Source organism: Mobula birostris, chromosome 11 (genome assembly GCF_030028105.1).
Source record: "Mobula birostris isolate sMobBir1 chromosome 11, sMobBir1.hap1, whole genome shotgun sequence".
Taxonomy (NCBI): domain Eukaryota; kingdom Metazoa; phylum Chordata; class Chondrichthyes; order Myliobatiformes; family Myliobatidae; genus Mobula; species Mobula birostris.
In genome coordinates this window covers 34,903,513-34,920,746 of record NC_092380.1, presented here as the reverse complement: position 1 = coordinate 34,920,746, position 17,234 = coordinate 34,903,513, and the positions used below count along the sequence as shown (strand labels likewise).

The 17,234-nt window shown below is 42.4% G+C and overlaps 1 protein-coding gene across 3 annotated transcripts in view; it reads left to right on the top strand.

The window, feature by feature from the left end:
• LOC140205017 (serine/threonine-protein phosphatase 6 regulatory subunit 3-like) overlaps nt 1-17,234 on the top strand; it is a 207,794-nt gene that overhangs the window by 36,946 nt on the left and 153,614 nt on the right. For all 3 annotated transcript variants that reach the window (XM_072272080.1, XM_072272079.1, XM_072272077.1), the window contains exon 2: nt 14,781-15,013. In XM_072272080.1, the coding sequence (XP_072128181.1) occupies nt 14,787-15,013 (227 nt within the window). In that variant the 5' untranslated portion in view covers nt 14,781-14,786. The remainder of the gene's footprint in view (nt 1-14,780; nt 15,014-17,234) is intronic.

Sequence of the window (17,234 nt, the reverse complement as noted above, 5' to 3'; positions counted from 1 at the left end):
TTTGATTTATAACTGTATTTTCTTTCTTGCAGAATTTTGGCATATGCCTCACATTTATGCTTTAAAGTGACACAAATGAGTGTATATATAGTTGAATATAGTTCCGTGGTAGATCAAGAATATACGTGGGAAGTGTCTGGTTTTGATCATTCACTTAGAAAGACAATGTTGGCAGAATTAAAAACAAGTTTCCTGTGATTTATAAGAAGACTACTTTGTAACTTGTGTAAGCCTTGGTTTGATATTAATTGCAAAACTTTGAATCAAGTGGAGCTAAGGTATTTGAGTGAAATGGCTTCTCACTCTTTCAACTAAAATACCACTACATTGCCTGCAGTTGTATTCTTTCTACGGATCTGTTGTGGCGCCACAGGAAAGACTCCTAGAGAATGAGGGGTGTGTAGCGTAAGGTAATGGGTGGAAAGCATAATTCGCAACCACTGACATTGAGTTGCAGTTCACTTTAAGAGGCTGGTCTGATGTAATGATATGTAGATTTTTTTTAAGCTGCGCTTTATGTTCTGTGTTTGGAGGACGTTATAGGAGTTGTTACACTTTCCCTTCAACTTAAAACGCAGCTGCCATTTTATTTATGAAACCTACATTGGTAACCCCGATAATCTAGCATGATTTCAGAGTTATTCAACATTACAGCCAACGCAGTTGCTTTGAAACTGCCTGAGTTTTGAGAACAAAATGCCATCGCTTGGTTTGTACAAGCTGAGGCCCAACTCGCGCTGCGAGAAATCTCCGCAGACGACACTAAATATTACTACATAGTAGTGTCGCTCAGTAGCTCCACAGCAACAAGAGTGGTGAGTCTGCTTGAACACTTACCTGAACGTGAAAAATAACACATACTGAAAACTCGCTATTACAGACTTCTGGACTACCGGAGCCTGAGTGTGCCAAACACTTGCTTTCTTTACCTGGTCTGAGGGATGTTAGGCCTTCAGAGCTAATGGACCACACACACTGTCTCTCCTGGGAAATCACCATCTTTGTTTTATTTTTAAAGAACTTTTCGTTCTGCAGAAGCCTGATAAAGTTCGCGTAGTCCTCACTAATGCATCCGTGAAGGACTATAGGGAGCTTGCTAAAATGGCTGACAGTCTACACTCAGCCAGTCAATGGTGCATCATTCCTCCTTTCCCTGCCTGGTCAGGAGGGCCTCCAACGCATGCACGTGAAAGAGCCAATGCTGGGTCTGTGCTTTTACCAATCTCATTTTGGTACAAATGCTAGCAAGTGCCAGCACATTGAGGCATGAGAGATCTGTGAACACCATGGGTTCCAATGTGCTGCCAGCATCACCTACTGATGAGAAGGCAAAGAGCAATGAAACCTCGCAGGAGGCTGCCGACAGCAGCAGGATCCAGACTTGCAGGGCACGATGGGCGACGCTCTGCTTTAGTGAGTGATATTCCGCATGGGACTTCGTCCTGGCTAAAGTGGCTAGAACTCTGCTTGGCGCAGATTCCTTGTGTGCCCAAGTTCTTTTAGGGGATCTTTAGAACCGCCAGCTTGTGTATGTCACGGACTTTGGGTTGTTACCCTGCTCCCTGTTTCTTACAACAATTCTGTCAAGTGCGTGCAGAACTGTATGTGAGTTCACTCAACTGCTGGGCAAATTCCCAAACCTCACCAAGCCCACGTTCTCATCCACAGTTACAAAACATGGGGTTGAGCTCCACATTTCTACATCTGGCCAGCGGTCCATGCCCACTCATATACTGAACCCTGAAAAATTGGCAACCGCGAAGGCTGAGTTTGCCAACATGGAAAGAGTTGGCATTGTACGCAAGTCAAATAGCCCTTAGGTTTTGCACCTCTAGATGGTCTCTAAGTCCGATGGTGGTTGCCGCCCATGTGACAACTATTGTTGCCTCAATGAGAGCACCATACCCAATTGTTACCTGGTCCCACACATCCAAGACTTCTGGCATGTTTAGCCGGAAAGTTAATTTTTTTCTGAAGTTGACTTAGAGGCTACCATCAGGTGCGTGTGTGCTCGGAGGATGCTCCCAAGACGGCTGTGATAACCCCATTTTGCATCTGAGTTTCTGCACATGCTTTGTGGGCTTTCTTGGCCAGCACATCTCCATAGAAGGTGTGAAAACCCTTCTATCAAAAGTAGCTGTTATTAAGGATTTCCCACCAGCCCGCACTACTGAAAAAACAAGAATTTTTAGGTATGGTGAATTTCTATCACCATTTCATTCTGTGAATTGCTGACCTTATGCTTCCCCTTAGAGTATATGTATGGTGTCCCTAGTGATGTGCTTGACTGGTCAGTGGACATGACCAGAGCATTTGATGACACCAGACAAGCTCTTTCCAACGTGACTGTACTGTGGCGCCCGCTCCCCAAAGCACTTATAGTCATTACTACTGACACTTCAGACTCTGCTGCGGGTGCTTTGCATGAACAGTTGGTCGGAGGCATGTGGCAGCCGCTCTCCTTCAGCCGGCAGCTCTATCTCCCCTGAAGGACATACAGCATGTTTGACCACCAACTTCTCTGCTTCTGTCTGATTGTCCATCAGTTTTGTTCTTTTCCAGAGGGTCGCCATTTCACAGTGTTTGCTAACCACAAACCTGTCGTACACGCAATGGTCAAAGTATCAGACCCTTTGTCTGCACAGCAGCAGTGCCACCTGGCCTATATATGAGTTCACAACTGATATGCAACACATCAAGGGGAAAAGTAATGCTGTGGCTGATTGCCTCAACAACTGGCCGTGAGAGGCATATATGTGAGGGTTGACTATGCTGGCATGGCAGCCGACCAAGTTACTGACCCAGAGGCCCAGGCTTACTGAGTAGCAGTTACGGGCTTGTGGTTGGCTGACATTAACTTAAGGGAAGCTGGGGTATCTCTCCTATGAGAAGTCTCAACTGGTCGCACTTGTCCCATCATTCCGCTAACTGGAGGAGGACTTTTTTAAAAACTATTCATGGCTTCTTGCACCTGGGCTGTAAGGCCTCACAGAAACTGCTTACACTAAAGTTTGTGTGGCATGGCCTTAGAAGGGACATGCGGAATTGGAGTGCAGCCTGTGTGGTGTACCAGCAGGCAAAAATTAACTGTCATGTTTGGGTGCCATTGGCACCTTTTGTGATCACTGAGCGACAGTTTGACTATGTCGATGTGGACTTGGTTAGTCCTCTGCTCCCTCTCTCCCCCCATCCTCTCCCACAGTTTCATGCACTTCCTTACCATGGTGAAACATATCATCAGGTGGCCAGAAGTCGTTCCTCTAGCAGCAACGGCTGCAGATGTGGCTTGGGTGTTCATCAGCATCTGGGTTGATTGGTTTGGCACCCCATCTGATATTTCCTCTGACTCTGGTCCCTAATTCACATTAGACCTATGGGCTGTGATGGCCCAGAACCTTGGTGTTGGGTTACATCACACCATGGCCTATCACCTGCAGTCCAATGTGTGCAGTTTTACCGCTCTTTGATGGCTGCACTGAGAGCTTCTCTTACAGATGAGTGTTGGCGTGATGAGGGACAAAGGTTCATGTTCCAGTACACAGAGTGGAGAAAAGAATATAAAACACAAAATGTTGGAAGAACTCAACAAGTCAGGAAATAAACAAGATTCAAGATTGTTTACTGTCATTTTTCCATAGGAGTATAAAGGAGAATGAAATGATTGTTACTCTGGATCTGACACGGCATTAGAAAAGCCCACTAAGCAGAAAGAACCCAATAAAGAAAATACAACTTTATAAATATAAAGCAATCTACAGTCGACTTTTCGGGCTGAGACCCTTCATCAAGAAGGGGACAGAAGCCAGAATAAGAAGGCTGGGAAGTCGGTGAGGAATACAAGCTGGAAGGTGATAGTTGGGACCAGGGAAGGTGGGTAGAGGAGAGGGGCTGAAATAGGAAGTTAAGAGGTGGAAAAGGTAAAGGGTTGAAGGAGAAGTAAAATCTGATTGGAAAGGAAAGCGGACCATATAGAAAAAGGGACAGAGGAGGGTCATCAGAGGGAGGAGGTGAGGAGAAGAGAACCAGAATGGGGAGTGGAAGAGAGAAGTGGCAGGAAGGAAAAATTATCAGAAGTTAAATAAATTGAAGTTCATATTGTCAGGTTGGAGTCCACCCAGATGGAATCTCTCATGTTAAGCTATTTCAGGAACTGGAAACTTGAGCCTCAAGTTAACCATCACCCTGTGTTTAATTTCAGTTTGATGTAAGTGCACTTGGAAAACCATAGGTATGTCTTGAGTTCATGTGCTGCTGCCCTTGGTTGAACAGACATTCAATGAAGACCGCTGTAGATAGCTTTCCCATCAAGTTGTTCACTCTGCTCTATCTTGTTTGTGTGGTATATAGAACCTTTTGCCGAAGCCATCAGAAGGGTCGAGAACATAAGAGGGGTAATGTTGTCAGGAAGTGGAAGCACCCAGGTGAAAATCTCCCTATAATTGATGATATCACTGTCTTCTGCTTGGATCTGAAGTCAGTTTGCAGACTTTTCAGATCTGAAGTCAGTCTGCAGACTTTTCAGAATCTACAACCAATTTGAGTTGGCATCAGGAGCCAAAGTCAACCATGTAGCGTCTCTTCACTGTGCCTGTAGACGCTGGAGATCGAGTTTGGAGGGACTCGGCATTTAACAAGAATTGGCTGGAGCAGATTGGGAAGAAAACTTAGGACTGTAGGGAGGGCGCGCCCTCCCAATAACAGGGAAGAACTTGATCATCTGGTGTAAGGTGTTTTTGGAACTGCAGTGCTCGGCACAGATGTAGCTTATCCCTTTCTCTTCTAGCTTAGAAACCACTCAGGCCATCTGGAGATCCAGGATGGAGTAAGTCAGACAGGTCCCAATGCACAAGTCCCTGGACGGCAGGGGCAAAAGTGAACCCAATGTCACCCTCATCCTGATGACCACCTTCATATCTGTCTGCATCAGGCCTTGTGTTGAACCCGAGTACATGGGCAGCAAGTGCCTTTATGTGCTGAAGTACTGTCTGTGCCCAGTGTTGGAAAGCACGGCTGTGGTCCTGTAAGCCCCATAGTCGACTAAGCATTGCTGTACTAATGCAAGGGCCTATGTCATGGTTCATCCTAAGCAGTTGTGTGACAGAGGACTCTCGGATCTATGGACAATACCCAGATGAGAGTGTGAGAGACGTCCCTTTGTTGTGCTTGAATTTGTTGGCCTGAGATAGCCATAGAAGAATACTGCTGACTGGCATGTTCCAAGCTGCAGGAGTGCATACTGAGGAAAGCACTGAAGCTTGGTGCACTCAACACAAAGGCTCTTTGGTGAAGGACCATAGTCTAGGAGCCTTTCACTACTGGTCAGCGAGAGGCTGTGTTGAGTGGCAAAAGGCTCAAAATATTCTATTACCCCCAGGGAGTCACATGAGTGGCAAAGATGTCATCAGTTTGGAAGAAGGTGTTAACACTATTAAATGCATTGTCCAGGAATGAAAAGGCTTTGCATGGTTTATCTTTGTATAGTAGGTAGCCATCAATCCCAGGGGATCATAGGTTTGCGCCTCTGGTGAACTGTCCTCTCCAGGGTGGAAGATTTGAAGAACCGGCTGTTGCCCATGCAGCGGGTTTCTCCTCTCCACATCACTGATGTAGTCCAAAGGAAGGGCAATAAGCGACATCAAACTGCCTTAGGAACTCTGGCTCCGGAGTTCTTCCTCAGGGTTTACTCCTCAAGCCTTTCCCATGGTTGGGTATGGCCGCAAGGCAGCGAAGGTGAAAAATCAGAGTTTTCCTTCTAGGTGGGCTGCCGTCCAAGGCTGACAAGCCCCACCTGCCCTATATTATTGTATATACTTACTATAATTGTGAATAAAGTTTATTTTGGTTAATAGAAGAGGGCATTATGAAAACAACAAATGAGAAGATATTTCAGTGTTTTACTGTTGTCAGTTGAATAGATAGTTGGTATTCCCTGTGTGTAGTCACATCTGTGAGATACATAGAGCAACTTATCCAGCAGCATCTCTGTCATTGTCTTCATAAAACTAGAACATGTCAAGATTAGTATAATTGAAATTGAGAGGAAGAAGATTTATTGGGTAATTACATGTTTGAACTAAAATCCTATCTTCCTTTGGTTTAAAAAAAGAACTGGAGCAAGAGAAGATTCATTTTAAGGATATGGCAGGACTCAAAATGGATGCACTGTGATGCAATTTTTAGTTTAGGATTTCTGACCTGTTCCAGTGGGCTATCTGATCCATCACACATGTCTTGAAACTGGAGAGTGCTATATTTTAAACTCCAGCAAATCCATTCCTAACTGTAATCAGCTTTCATGCATGCCTCAGCATGGCTATTTATTTCAAAACCAATATTGCGGGTTGACTTCCTTTTTATAGTGCTGGCTACAAATGGTAGAGTAAATTTTGAAGCACCCATGTAGCTTGCTTGGTCATCTAGTGTGAACCCTTAAACCCCACTCCCCCTGTCCTTCAGTTGAGTTCAGCACCCATGGGTGCTGCTCATGTCCCATTCCATGGAGGTTGCCGGTTGCATGGAGTTCTGGTCAGACAACTACTCATTTTGGAAGAAGCCAGCCAGTGGCGGGTACGTCAGATTGAAACATTTTGTGGGCATACATGTGCAGATTCACTTACACAATTTAAAATTGTTTTTCCCCTCCCTTTAGCCAGTGGTTATGGTTCCCTTTAATTTAATGTAATGCTCATCTCATCCGTCAGTGTTCAGAATTGTTAGAATTCCCCCTTCCCCCAGCATTGTAATTCTTTCCTTCAGGCAGTGACCCCTATTAAGGTGTGGTGACATAGCTCAATTTAACTTCATATTTGAGATAGCGTTTGTAGATGGGCTATTAATTTTGAGGAAATTTATGCATCACAATATGTCTATACAAAGCACTTTGGAATCTCCTGATACTTTTAGCTGCTAAGCTGCCAATGCTAGCATTGTGGTTAAGAATGCATGAGGATAGCAGCCAATTTGCATGTGACGGCTTCCTCAACCAGCAGTGTGTTGAGAAGCTCAGGACTTGTTTTTGGGAACTTTGCCACACCTCAGCTAAAGACTGTGCAGACACAAGATGTGATGGTCATTTGGCCTAGTAGTAGCAAGCAGGTGGTCTTTGCATTCAGGTTTTTCTTTTGGGTGCTTGAGGGTGATAGATCCTGAACAAATCAGCCAGAACCTGAAACATGGTAGTCCAAGTGGCTCAGGGAGAGTTCAGATATGCATTTTGTGGCTCCTGCTTGGTATCGCACACAAAATGGTGGAGGAACCCAGTAGGTCAGGAAGCATTTATGGAGAGGAATAAATAGTTTTGGGCCAGAACCTTTATCAGGCCAGTCCTGATGAAGGGTCTCGGCCTGAAACATTGACTGTTTATTCCTCTCCATAAATGCTGCCTACCATGAGTTCCTCCAACATTTTGAGAATGCTGCTCAGCATCTGTTGAATCTTTTGTGTTCCTTACTGCTGCTGGCATTTAGGGCAGCAATGAAGGTCCTCCATCTCTGGAGGTGTTCAGGGCTTCCTTCGTTATGCCACTAGCTTCCTCTCAGTTTTCACTACCAGTGGCCATGTGAGCCCAGGGTAGAGACTCAGTAATACCATCGCATTCAGATGTGGAAGGATTCTTTATTGCTATTTCCTTAACAGTTTTATTTTACCAGTATTTTGCCCTGAATCTGGAAGACCGATGGACCACTCTTACTCTGGCTTCTCTCCTTTGATCTGTTTGACAAGACTGACTCTACCATGTCCAAAAGCATAACTCCAGCCAACATAGCTCTCTGGGCCATTGAAGCACGTAAGGCTCCAAACCATGACAAGGTTGTGGTCCTCGTGGAGGTCTTGTGTTCCTATTTGGTATGTTATCTTGCTGGTGCCATGGACAAGGGCATACTAAATGACTATAGAACATACCAAAGAGCCTGAAGTTGTACAATAATACAGGTCGAAGGATGGGCGATATCCTGCAAGCAAATTTTAGGAATCTAGAAAAGATGTTAATCACAGCTTGAAGGTGTTCCTAGTGCCGTGCATAACGAAGTTCAGAAATGGAATAGAGAAAATAAACATGTAGAAGAGAGGGAGAGATTCTTGATTGGTCAGGGCATGAAGGGATACAGGGAGAAGGCAGGAGAGGAAAATTGGATCAGCCATGATGAAATGGCAGAGCAGACTTGATGGGCCAAATGGCCCAATTTTTGTTCCTATATCTTATGCTATTATGGTCTTATGGTATAGATTTCTGAAGACTTTGGGGTTATTTTAGGGAAAATTGTCTATGTGCGCCTTGACAGGACTGTACTGATAATGTACTTTAATCTGGATATAGTTTAGAATTTAGCAAGTCAGGCAGCATCTATTGGAGGGGAATAAGCATTTGACATTTTGGGCCAATACCCTTCATCAGAACTGGAAACAATGGGGGAAGATGCAGAATAAGAAGGTGGGGGAAGATTGAGGAGTACAAGCTGGCAGTTGATAGCTGAGACCAGGTGAGTTGGAAGGTGGTGAATGGTGGAGGGGACATGAAGTGAGAAGCTGGGAGAGGATAGGTTGAAGAGGTAAAGGGCTGAAGTAGAAAAAATCTGATCAGATATGACAGTGGTCCTAGGTGAATGGTCTCGGCCCAAAGCATCAACTGTTCGGTCCCTTCTATAGATGCTGCCTGACTTGCTGAGTTCCTCCAGAATTCTCAAGATTTCCAGCATTTGCAGAACCTCTTGTGTTTAGTATTAATAACTTGGAATGAACATATACAATATTGATTACTGGACCAAGAACTAACTGGGGAGCAGGCTATTTTTCAAACCTGGTATTGTGCATTGAGGAGGAGTTATCTTTTTGTAAAGGGGTTCCAAATGATTATAATATGATAAAATTTAGCATTGTTTGTAAAGTGATGTGGTTCATATAGAACCAGGGAGTTTCAATTTAATCAGAGGAAATTGTGAAGTTATAATGCATTGGTAAATAGAGAAGCCTATGGGATCAAGGGTGGCTTGTTCCAATGTGGTTTTGTGGGTTCTGAGGTGGAAAATGAGGCCAGTGTAGGGTTAATAGATTTTTTCACAGATAGGGTAGTGGAGGGTTGGGGCTATATTTTAATAACTGGACTCCTGTCATAGTGTACAGGAACATGTTTTAAATGGTAGAGTGGACAGTCAATGGCAGGCATTTTGCAACAGATAAACACAGATCCTCAAAGATGGGAAAAATGATCCACCTATGGATTACAGTTGAAATTAAAGGTTGTAATATATCTAGGGAAAGTCTTTTAATAGTTGCCAAGAAAAGCAATAAGACAGAGAAGCAAACAACAGGAATTCTGCAGATGCTGGAAATTCAAGCAACACACATCAAAGTTGCTGGTGAATGCAGCAGGCCAGGCAGCATCTCTAGGAAGAGGTACAAGACCTGACGAATAGTCTCGGCCTGAAACGTCGACTGTACCTCTTCCTAGAGATGCTGCCTGGCCTGCTGCGTTCACCAGCAACTTTGATGTGTGTTGCAAGACAGAAGCAAGAGCTTTCCAAAAATTCAGCAAAGGATAACCATAAAGAGCAGTAGAATACAAGGGCAACCAGTGAAAAACATTAAAGCAAACCATAAGAGCTCCTGTAGCAGTGTCAGAAGAAGGCTAACGATGGCAAATGTGGGTTCTTGCCGGCAAAGAAAATTTGCAACAGAGAACAATGAAATGGAGGAATTAAGAATATTTTGTCTGTTTTCAAGGAAGAAGTCACAAAAAACCCTTGGAGATACTGGAGCAGCCAGGGTCCCATGCAGATGAAAACTAAACTAAACATCAGTAAAGAAATAACAGGAGAAGTTAATGCACCCAGAAACTGATAAATCCTGATGACAATGATCTACTTTCCAGAGGATTGAGTCAGGTGGCTATGCGGAGAGAGAATTCTCTGGTAATCATCTACCAGAATTCTATAGATTCTGGCACAGTTCCTCCAGGTTGGAGAGTAGCATCTCCAAACCCCACTATGAAAGAATGAAGAGAGAGAGGAAATAGGGAGCAACCAAATCTGTTATAGGGAAAATGTTAGAATCTAATATAAAGGAGATCATAAGAAGATACTAAGGAAGTAATCAGTCAGCATAGTTGACATGGAGTTATGAAAGAGAAATCAGGTTTGTCTAATTTGTTATCTGTTAAGAATGTATCCAATAGAGTAGGTTGCGGAGCAACTAGATGTCGTGTATTTGGGCTTAAGGAAAGCTCTTAATAAAATCCTGTATGGGTGATGGATGAATAAGATTAGTGCAGATAGAAATGGGAATAGCGCAAGTATGTTTTGAGATTTAAGAAAAGAGTAAAGAGAAGTGAGTACTTTTTAAGTTGGCAGGCTGTGACTAATGAATACTGCAGGGACCCAAATATTGGCAACCTCTATCAATGATTGGGCTGAGAGTGCCACTTTCATATTTCCAATTTTGTAATGGCATGAAATTAAGTGGGAATGCGAGTGATGAGGATGCAGAGGCTTCAAAGGACTGTGGACAGGCCAAGTGAGTGGAGAGCATGTGGCAGATGGCGTATAAAATAGAAAATGTGGGGTTTTCTACTGGTAGAAAAAAAAACAGACGTTAGCTATTTAAATGGTGAGATGTTGATGTCCAAAGGGACTTGCGTATCAGAATCAAGTTTAATGTCACTGAAGTATGTTGTTTTGCTGCAGCAATACATAATAAAAAAAACTATAAATTACAATCAGAAATATATATATTAAATAAGTAGTGCAAGAAGAGAGCAGCTAAGGTGAGGTAATGTAAATGGGTTCATTGTTCATTCAGAAATTTGATAACAGTGGGAAGAAGCTGTTCCTGAAACATCTTCAGGCTCCTGTGTGGTAGCAATGAGAAGAGGGCATGTCCTGGGTGATGGGGTTACTTAATGACAAATGCTACTTTTTGAGGCATCACCTTTTGAAGATGTCCTCACTGCTGGGGAGGCTTGTGCCCAGGATAGAGCTTGTTGAATTTACAACTTCCTGCAGCTTTTTCCAATCCTGTCCAGTGGCTCCTGCATACTGGACATTGGTGCAACCAGTCAGAATGCTGTCCATGATGTGTACATTTGTAGAATATGTACATGATCATACATCTGTAGAAATTTGTGAGTGTCTTTGGAGATATACCAAGTCTCCTGAAACCCCTAATGTAATATAGCTGCTGTCGTGCCTTTGTTATAATTGCATCAATTTGTTGGGCTCAGGATAGATCTTCAGAGATATTGACACCCAGGAACTGCTCACCTTTTCCCCAATGAGGACTGGTTGGTGTTCCCTCAACTTCCCCTTCCTGAAGTCCACTATCAATTCTGTGAGTTCACTAACATTGTGTGCAAGGTCTTTGTTGTGACACCGTCCAACTAGCTGTCTCACTCCTGTATGCCTCCTCATCATCACACTCGTCTTTGCACATGTCCTTTTCAAAAAAAAAAAGTACAAAATGCTGGAGGAGCTCAGCAGGTCAGGCATCATCTATGGAGAGGAATAAAGATTTGATGCTTTGGGCTGAGACCCTTCATCAGGCTGGAAAGAAAGCGGGAAGAAACTGAGGGAGGGGAAATAGTACAAGCTGAGCAGCAGAGATCATAGAGGGGAAACAGTAAGAGAGGATCTCACTGAACTGCCATCAAAAAGCAGATTTAAAATTCTTCAGGGTAAACATGCCTCAAAGAGACTTCACAGTCCTGTCCTATAGCTGCAAGAAATTGAAATGGTGGGTGATATAGTGTCATGAGGTTCTTTCTGCCAGTGGTGGAGAGCAACGTGCCTGTGATGTTGGGCTGAGTCTATTATTCTTGTGTTTCTGGGCATTTGATGTGACCAGTCACAAAACTTCCAACAGTAAATCTCTAGTACTTTGTTGGGGTGTTTTGTTAACCTCATTACTACCTCATGAAATAAAGATGCTGGCACACTTTCCTTGTGATTACATCGATGTGCTGGGCTCAGAAGTGATCATCCAATATGTTATCACCCAGAAATTTAAAGTTTCTGACCCTCTCCGCTACTGATCCACTGATAGGGACTGGCAGATGTTAGCTTTCCTGTTCCTTCCTGAAGTCAACAGTCATTTCTTTTATTTTACTGACATTGAGCAAGGCCTTGTTGTGGCAGCACTCAACTAGGTGTCCTGTTTCACTTGTGTACTCTAACTTATCATGACCTGTGATTTGTCCAACCACAGTGGTGTCTTTGGTGAATTTGTATATGCCATTGTAACATGGTGAATCTTTGGAATTCTGTATCTTGGAGCATTGGAGGTTCTGTGGTCTTTGGACCAGAGATCAAAAGATTACTAGATCTTAAAAGAATCAGGAGATGGGTAAAGAAAGCATATTTTTGAGATAGAGAATTGGTGATATTCCCGAATGCTAGACCAGGCATGAAGGCCGATGGCCCACCTCTGCTATTTTGTATGCTGTTATGTGTATCCATTCCTTGTTTAGGTAAGTGATGCATTCCAAGAAAAGACTGAACAAAATTTCATAAATCAAAAAGATTGTAAAATGCATTAGGGGAATTTTTTATACAAGCACAGAGTAGCATGCAGTTCATTGCAGCAAGAAATAGCTTCATAAATCAAAATTGCTTACTCATTCAGATGACAGTATTATAAAAGATGCATAAATCAAATGCTGGTAATCTAAAACCATGGTATTGCATTATTGTATTGGAAGAATGCTAACTTTGGGGTCTTGTCTGATTTCTCATTTTAAGTTGAAATTTAATGGCCTTTGCTTCCTCTCGCCTTTGTTATTCAAATAACAATCCATGGGTGACAAAGGACATTAAGGACATCCTGAACGCTAAAAAGAGGGCATTTAGAGATGGAAGTAGGGAGGAGCTGAGGGCAATACAGAGGGACCTGAAAGCCAGGATCAGGGAGGCTATTTTCTATTACTATTCTATTACTATTTATCATTTCTATGACTGTTACTATTTACTATGTACTAATAATATTACTATTACTATTTCTATTACTATTTATTATTTATGGTGCAACTGTAACGAAAACCAATTTCCCCCGGGATCAATAAAGTATGACTATGGCTATGATCTAGTATTCCCATCTCCAAACAGGTGGTCTGATTCTTTTTTTGGATACAAAATAGTGATAAAGATTCTTTGCCAGGACCACCAGACTCAAAAACAGTTACTTTTCCCAAAAGGCAAGGCTGATCAACACCTCCACCCACCAACCCACCCCTCCACATCCCCCCACCACTACTATTTTATCATTTCCTGTCAGTCACCTTATCTGCAGACACTGCAAATAATCTGGAGTAACAATTATTTCATTCTCCTTTACACTTGTATACTGGAAATGACATTAAATATTAAACAACACTGAATTGCCGGATTCAGAATCAGGTTTAAAGTCACTGGCATATATCATATGAGCATTTATCTGTATTAATTGCTTGTCCTGTCTTCGTATCTGGCATGCTGATGGTGTCTGCCCATGATAAAGTCATTATTCTTACAAATCTATCTCACTCCCATCTGTGTACATATGATTCACTTTTTTTAAATGATGAAATATTACTTTACTGTAACTTCAGATAGTTATTTCTGAGATTTTGTCTCATTAAGTTTACTTTTATTAAAATTTCAATCCCATCGAATTATCCATTCCTCCCAAAGAACTGGTACTCATGGATATTTCCATTGATACCAGCTGGGGTTCCTTACCCAAGTAGCTCTGTTAAGTGTGAGTTTAGATGATCCTTTTAGATCAAGATGCTTAAGTAATCTTTCATCTTCAGTAGGTACAAACGCTTCTTCCCCTCCACTATTATATTTCTGAACGGACCATGAACATTTTCTCACTTTTTGCACTACTTATTTTATTTCTAATTTTAATCTTTTTACATATTGCACTGCAAGTTTACTTCACAACATATATCATTGATATTAAATCTGACTTCCCTATCTTAAATGCATATCTGCATGGCTAAGTTTTAGTCAACTAGAGAGCATCTCCATTTTGCAAGCTCATACTTCCCTCCACCTTAGACAGCTAGTTGTTCTGTATACAGCTGTAATCTGTTTGAATATTCTTCCCCTTAATTGCTCCTTTTTATTTATCTTTAGGATATGGGCATTTTTGCAAAGTGCTTTGTCAGTACTTGAATGGGGTTACACCAAGCTTTGAGCTACCACTGAGTGGTGATCAGATCTTGGGCTGCGTTATTGTATTTGTCTCCGTTATTTATTTCTCATCAGTTACTACTCTTGAGAAAACTTGAACCACACCTTGAACCCTTCTAGCATGTGAAAGGTATGGTTTGCGTAATGTTCAAAGACTAATCTATGACAATGAAGAGACAGAAGTATTTAGATTTTAGAGTTAGAGATACAGCACAGTAACAGGCCCTTCTGGCCCACGAGCCCATGCCTGCCAATTGCACCATGTGACCAGTTAATCTACTATCCGTACATCTTTGGAATGTAGGAGGAAAACAGAGTATCCAGAAGAAACCCACACGGTTAGGTGAAGAATGTACAAACTTCTTCCGGATAGCGGCAGGAGTTGATCTTGGGTCACCAGTGCTGTAATAACGTCACACTAACTGCTATGCTACCAACCTGCCCCTCCCAATACCTACAGCTTTGTCCACGTAGTACTGAGAGTTACATGAACAAGCTGTAGGATGGTGCTGTCAGCATTTTCTAATGTAAAATGTAGATGTATTCCATCCATGATACATTTGTACTATGTTAAATGATCAGTTATAACTGTATCTCTCTTTGCTTGGTGTTCTGCAGCTCATTATGTTTTGGAAGTTTGACCTTCACACAACGTCGCACATTGACACACTTTTAGAACGTGAGGATGTCACACTCTTTGAGCTTATGGATGAGGAGGACGTGCTCCAGGAATGCAAGGCCAATAACCGCAAACTGGTGGAGTTTCTCACACGGCCGCACAACATGGAGGCACTTGTCACCTGCATTACAGTGGAACCTTCGGAGGATATGGACGAGAAAGTTCGATACAAGTAAGAGTTTGTTCTGCAGTGTTGTAATTTAGATGTTTGGTACTAATGAAATTTTTTTCAATGATCTTATAACATTTCATGGTTTATAAATAGTGTACTTTTATTTAAACATGAGATTCTGCAGATACTGGAGATCTAGAGAAACACACAAAGAACTCAGCAGGTCAGGCAGCATCTTTGGAGAGGAATAAACAATTGGCATTTTGAGCAGATGGCCTTTATTTTATTAAATATCCTGAGATATTCAGTGGTTTGGCATGGACTAGATGGGCTGAAGGGCCTGGAAGTGATGTTTTCATTAGGACATTGAAGTGACTTTTTATTTATATTATTTTATAATTTGTAGGCTGAATGATTGTGGCATCAGAGCTCAACTGCTCGTCTTCCAGTGTCCATGCATGCACTTTTGAGATGTACTGATAGTTAACATAACGAATAGGTACTGGAATAAAATGTTCATTTTTTATCTTCCTGGAAGAGATTACAGTAGCATAGCGGTTAGCATGATGCTATTACAGCTCGGGATGTCACAGTTGAGAGTTCACTTCCAGCATCTTCGGTAAGGAATTGGTATGTCCTCTCCATGGAATGTGTGGGTATTCTCCGGGTAATCTGGTTTCCTCCAACATTCCGAAGTCATACTGGTTAGTAGGTTAATTGGTCATTATAAATTGTCCCGTGATTAGGATAGGGTTAAAATCGGGAGGAGGGTGGTTGCTGGGCGGCATGTCTTGAAGGGCCTTACGGGCCTATTCCGCACAGTGTCACTAAATTTTTAAAAAACTCAAACACCACTCTGAGGTAAGCTTTGTTGATGCCATAGAGTGGGATCAGATCTTGAGTTGCATTAGAGTACACTCAGTGGCCACTTTATTTGGCACATCTGTACACTTCATTAATGTAAATATCTAATCAACCAATCATGTAGCAGCAACTCAATGCATACAAGCATGCAGACATGGTCAAGAGGTTCAGTTGTTGTTCAGACCAAACATCAGATTGGGGAACAAATGTGATCTAAGTGACTTTGACTGTGAAATGATTGTTGGTGACAGATGGGGCAATTTGAATATCTCAGAAACTGCTGATCTCCTGGGATTTTCATGCACAGCAGTTTCATGAGTTTACAAAGAATGGAGTGAAAAACCAAAAAAAAGTAATCCAGTGAGTGGCAGTTCTGTGGGCGAAAACACTTTGCTAATGAGGGAGGTCAGAGGATATGGCCAGACTGGTTCAAGCTGACAGGAAGATGTCAGTATCTCAGGTAACCTTGAGTTACAACAGTGTGTGTAGAAATGCATCGCTGAACACACAACACGTCAAAACTTGAAGTGGACGGGCTACGGCAGCAGAAGACGAGGAACATACAGTCAGTGACCACTTTATTAGGTATAGGAAGTATCTAAAAAAGTGGCCACTGAGTGTATTTGTATCAGTTACACATTAGACAGTCCTGACTGCAAAGGTAAAGAGCACAATTATATTTCTTCCCAGTCTGGAAGATAGATTTCCCACTTGAGCTGGGTGACGGGGCATGATTATGGAATTGTGGCTCTACAAGTCATATCTGCACATGAATCTGTATAAACATTTTAAGTATAACCTCTCTGACTTCCATACAGGCTGCTTGAGTTATCTCGCTGCATCTTTACCCTATATTCCTAACTTCAAACTCTCACTTTCATTTGTTAGAATGTCTTTTTACTTGATTGTTAATTTTCTTCCTACTCACTTTTTAAAAAAACTCTCTTGGAACTTGTAGCTTCCTGTTTGCTGGAGACCATTTATGGTTTCCACTATGCCTAGAATGTAGAATATTATGACATAATATGGGCCCTTTGGCCCATGATGTTGGGCTGACCTTTTAACCTACTCTAAGATCAATCTACCCCTTCCCTACATTTTTCAATCATCCGTGTGCCTATCTAAGAGTTCCTTAAATGCCCCTACCCACTACCCCGCAGAGCGTTCCACGCACCCACCATGCTGTCATTCCCCTCCCCCCCCCCCCCCCCCCCCAATACTCTCCTCTAATCACCCTAAAATGATGCCCCTCATATTAGCCATTTCCGCCTGGTGAGAAAGTCTCTTGAATAGTGGATATTTTGTTTTATTTCAAGCCACTCTGGGTTTCAAAATCAAGAGACCTCGTCCATTTATGGATTGTATACTCGCAGCTGTTAGATCTTCATGATGAGCAGACCGTGATAACATGGTTGGA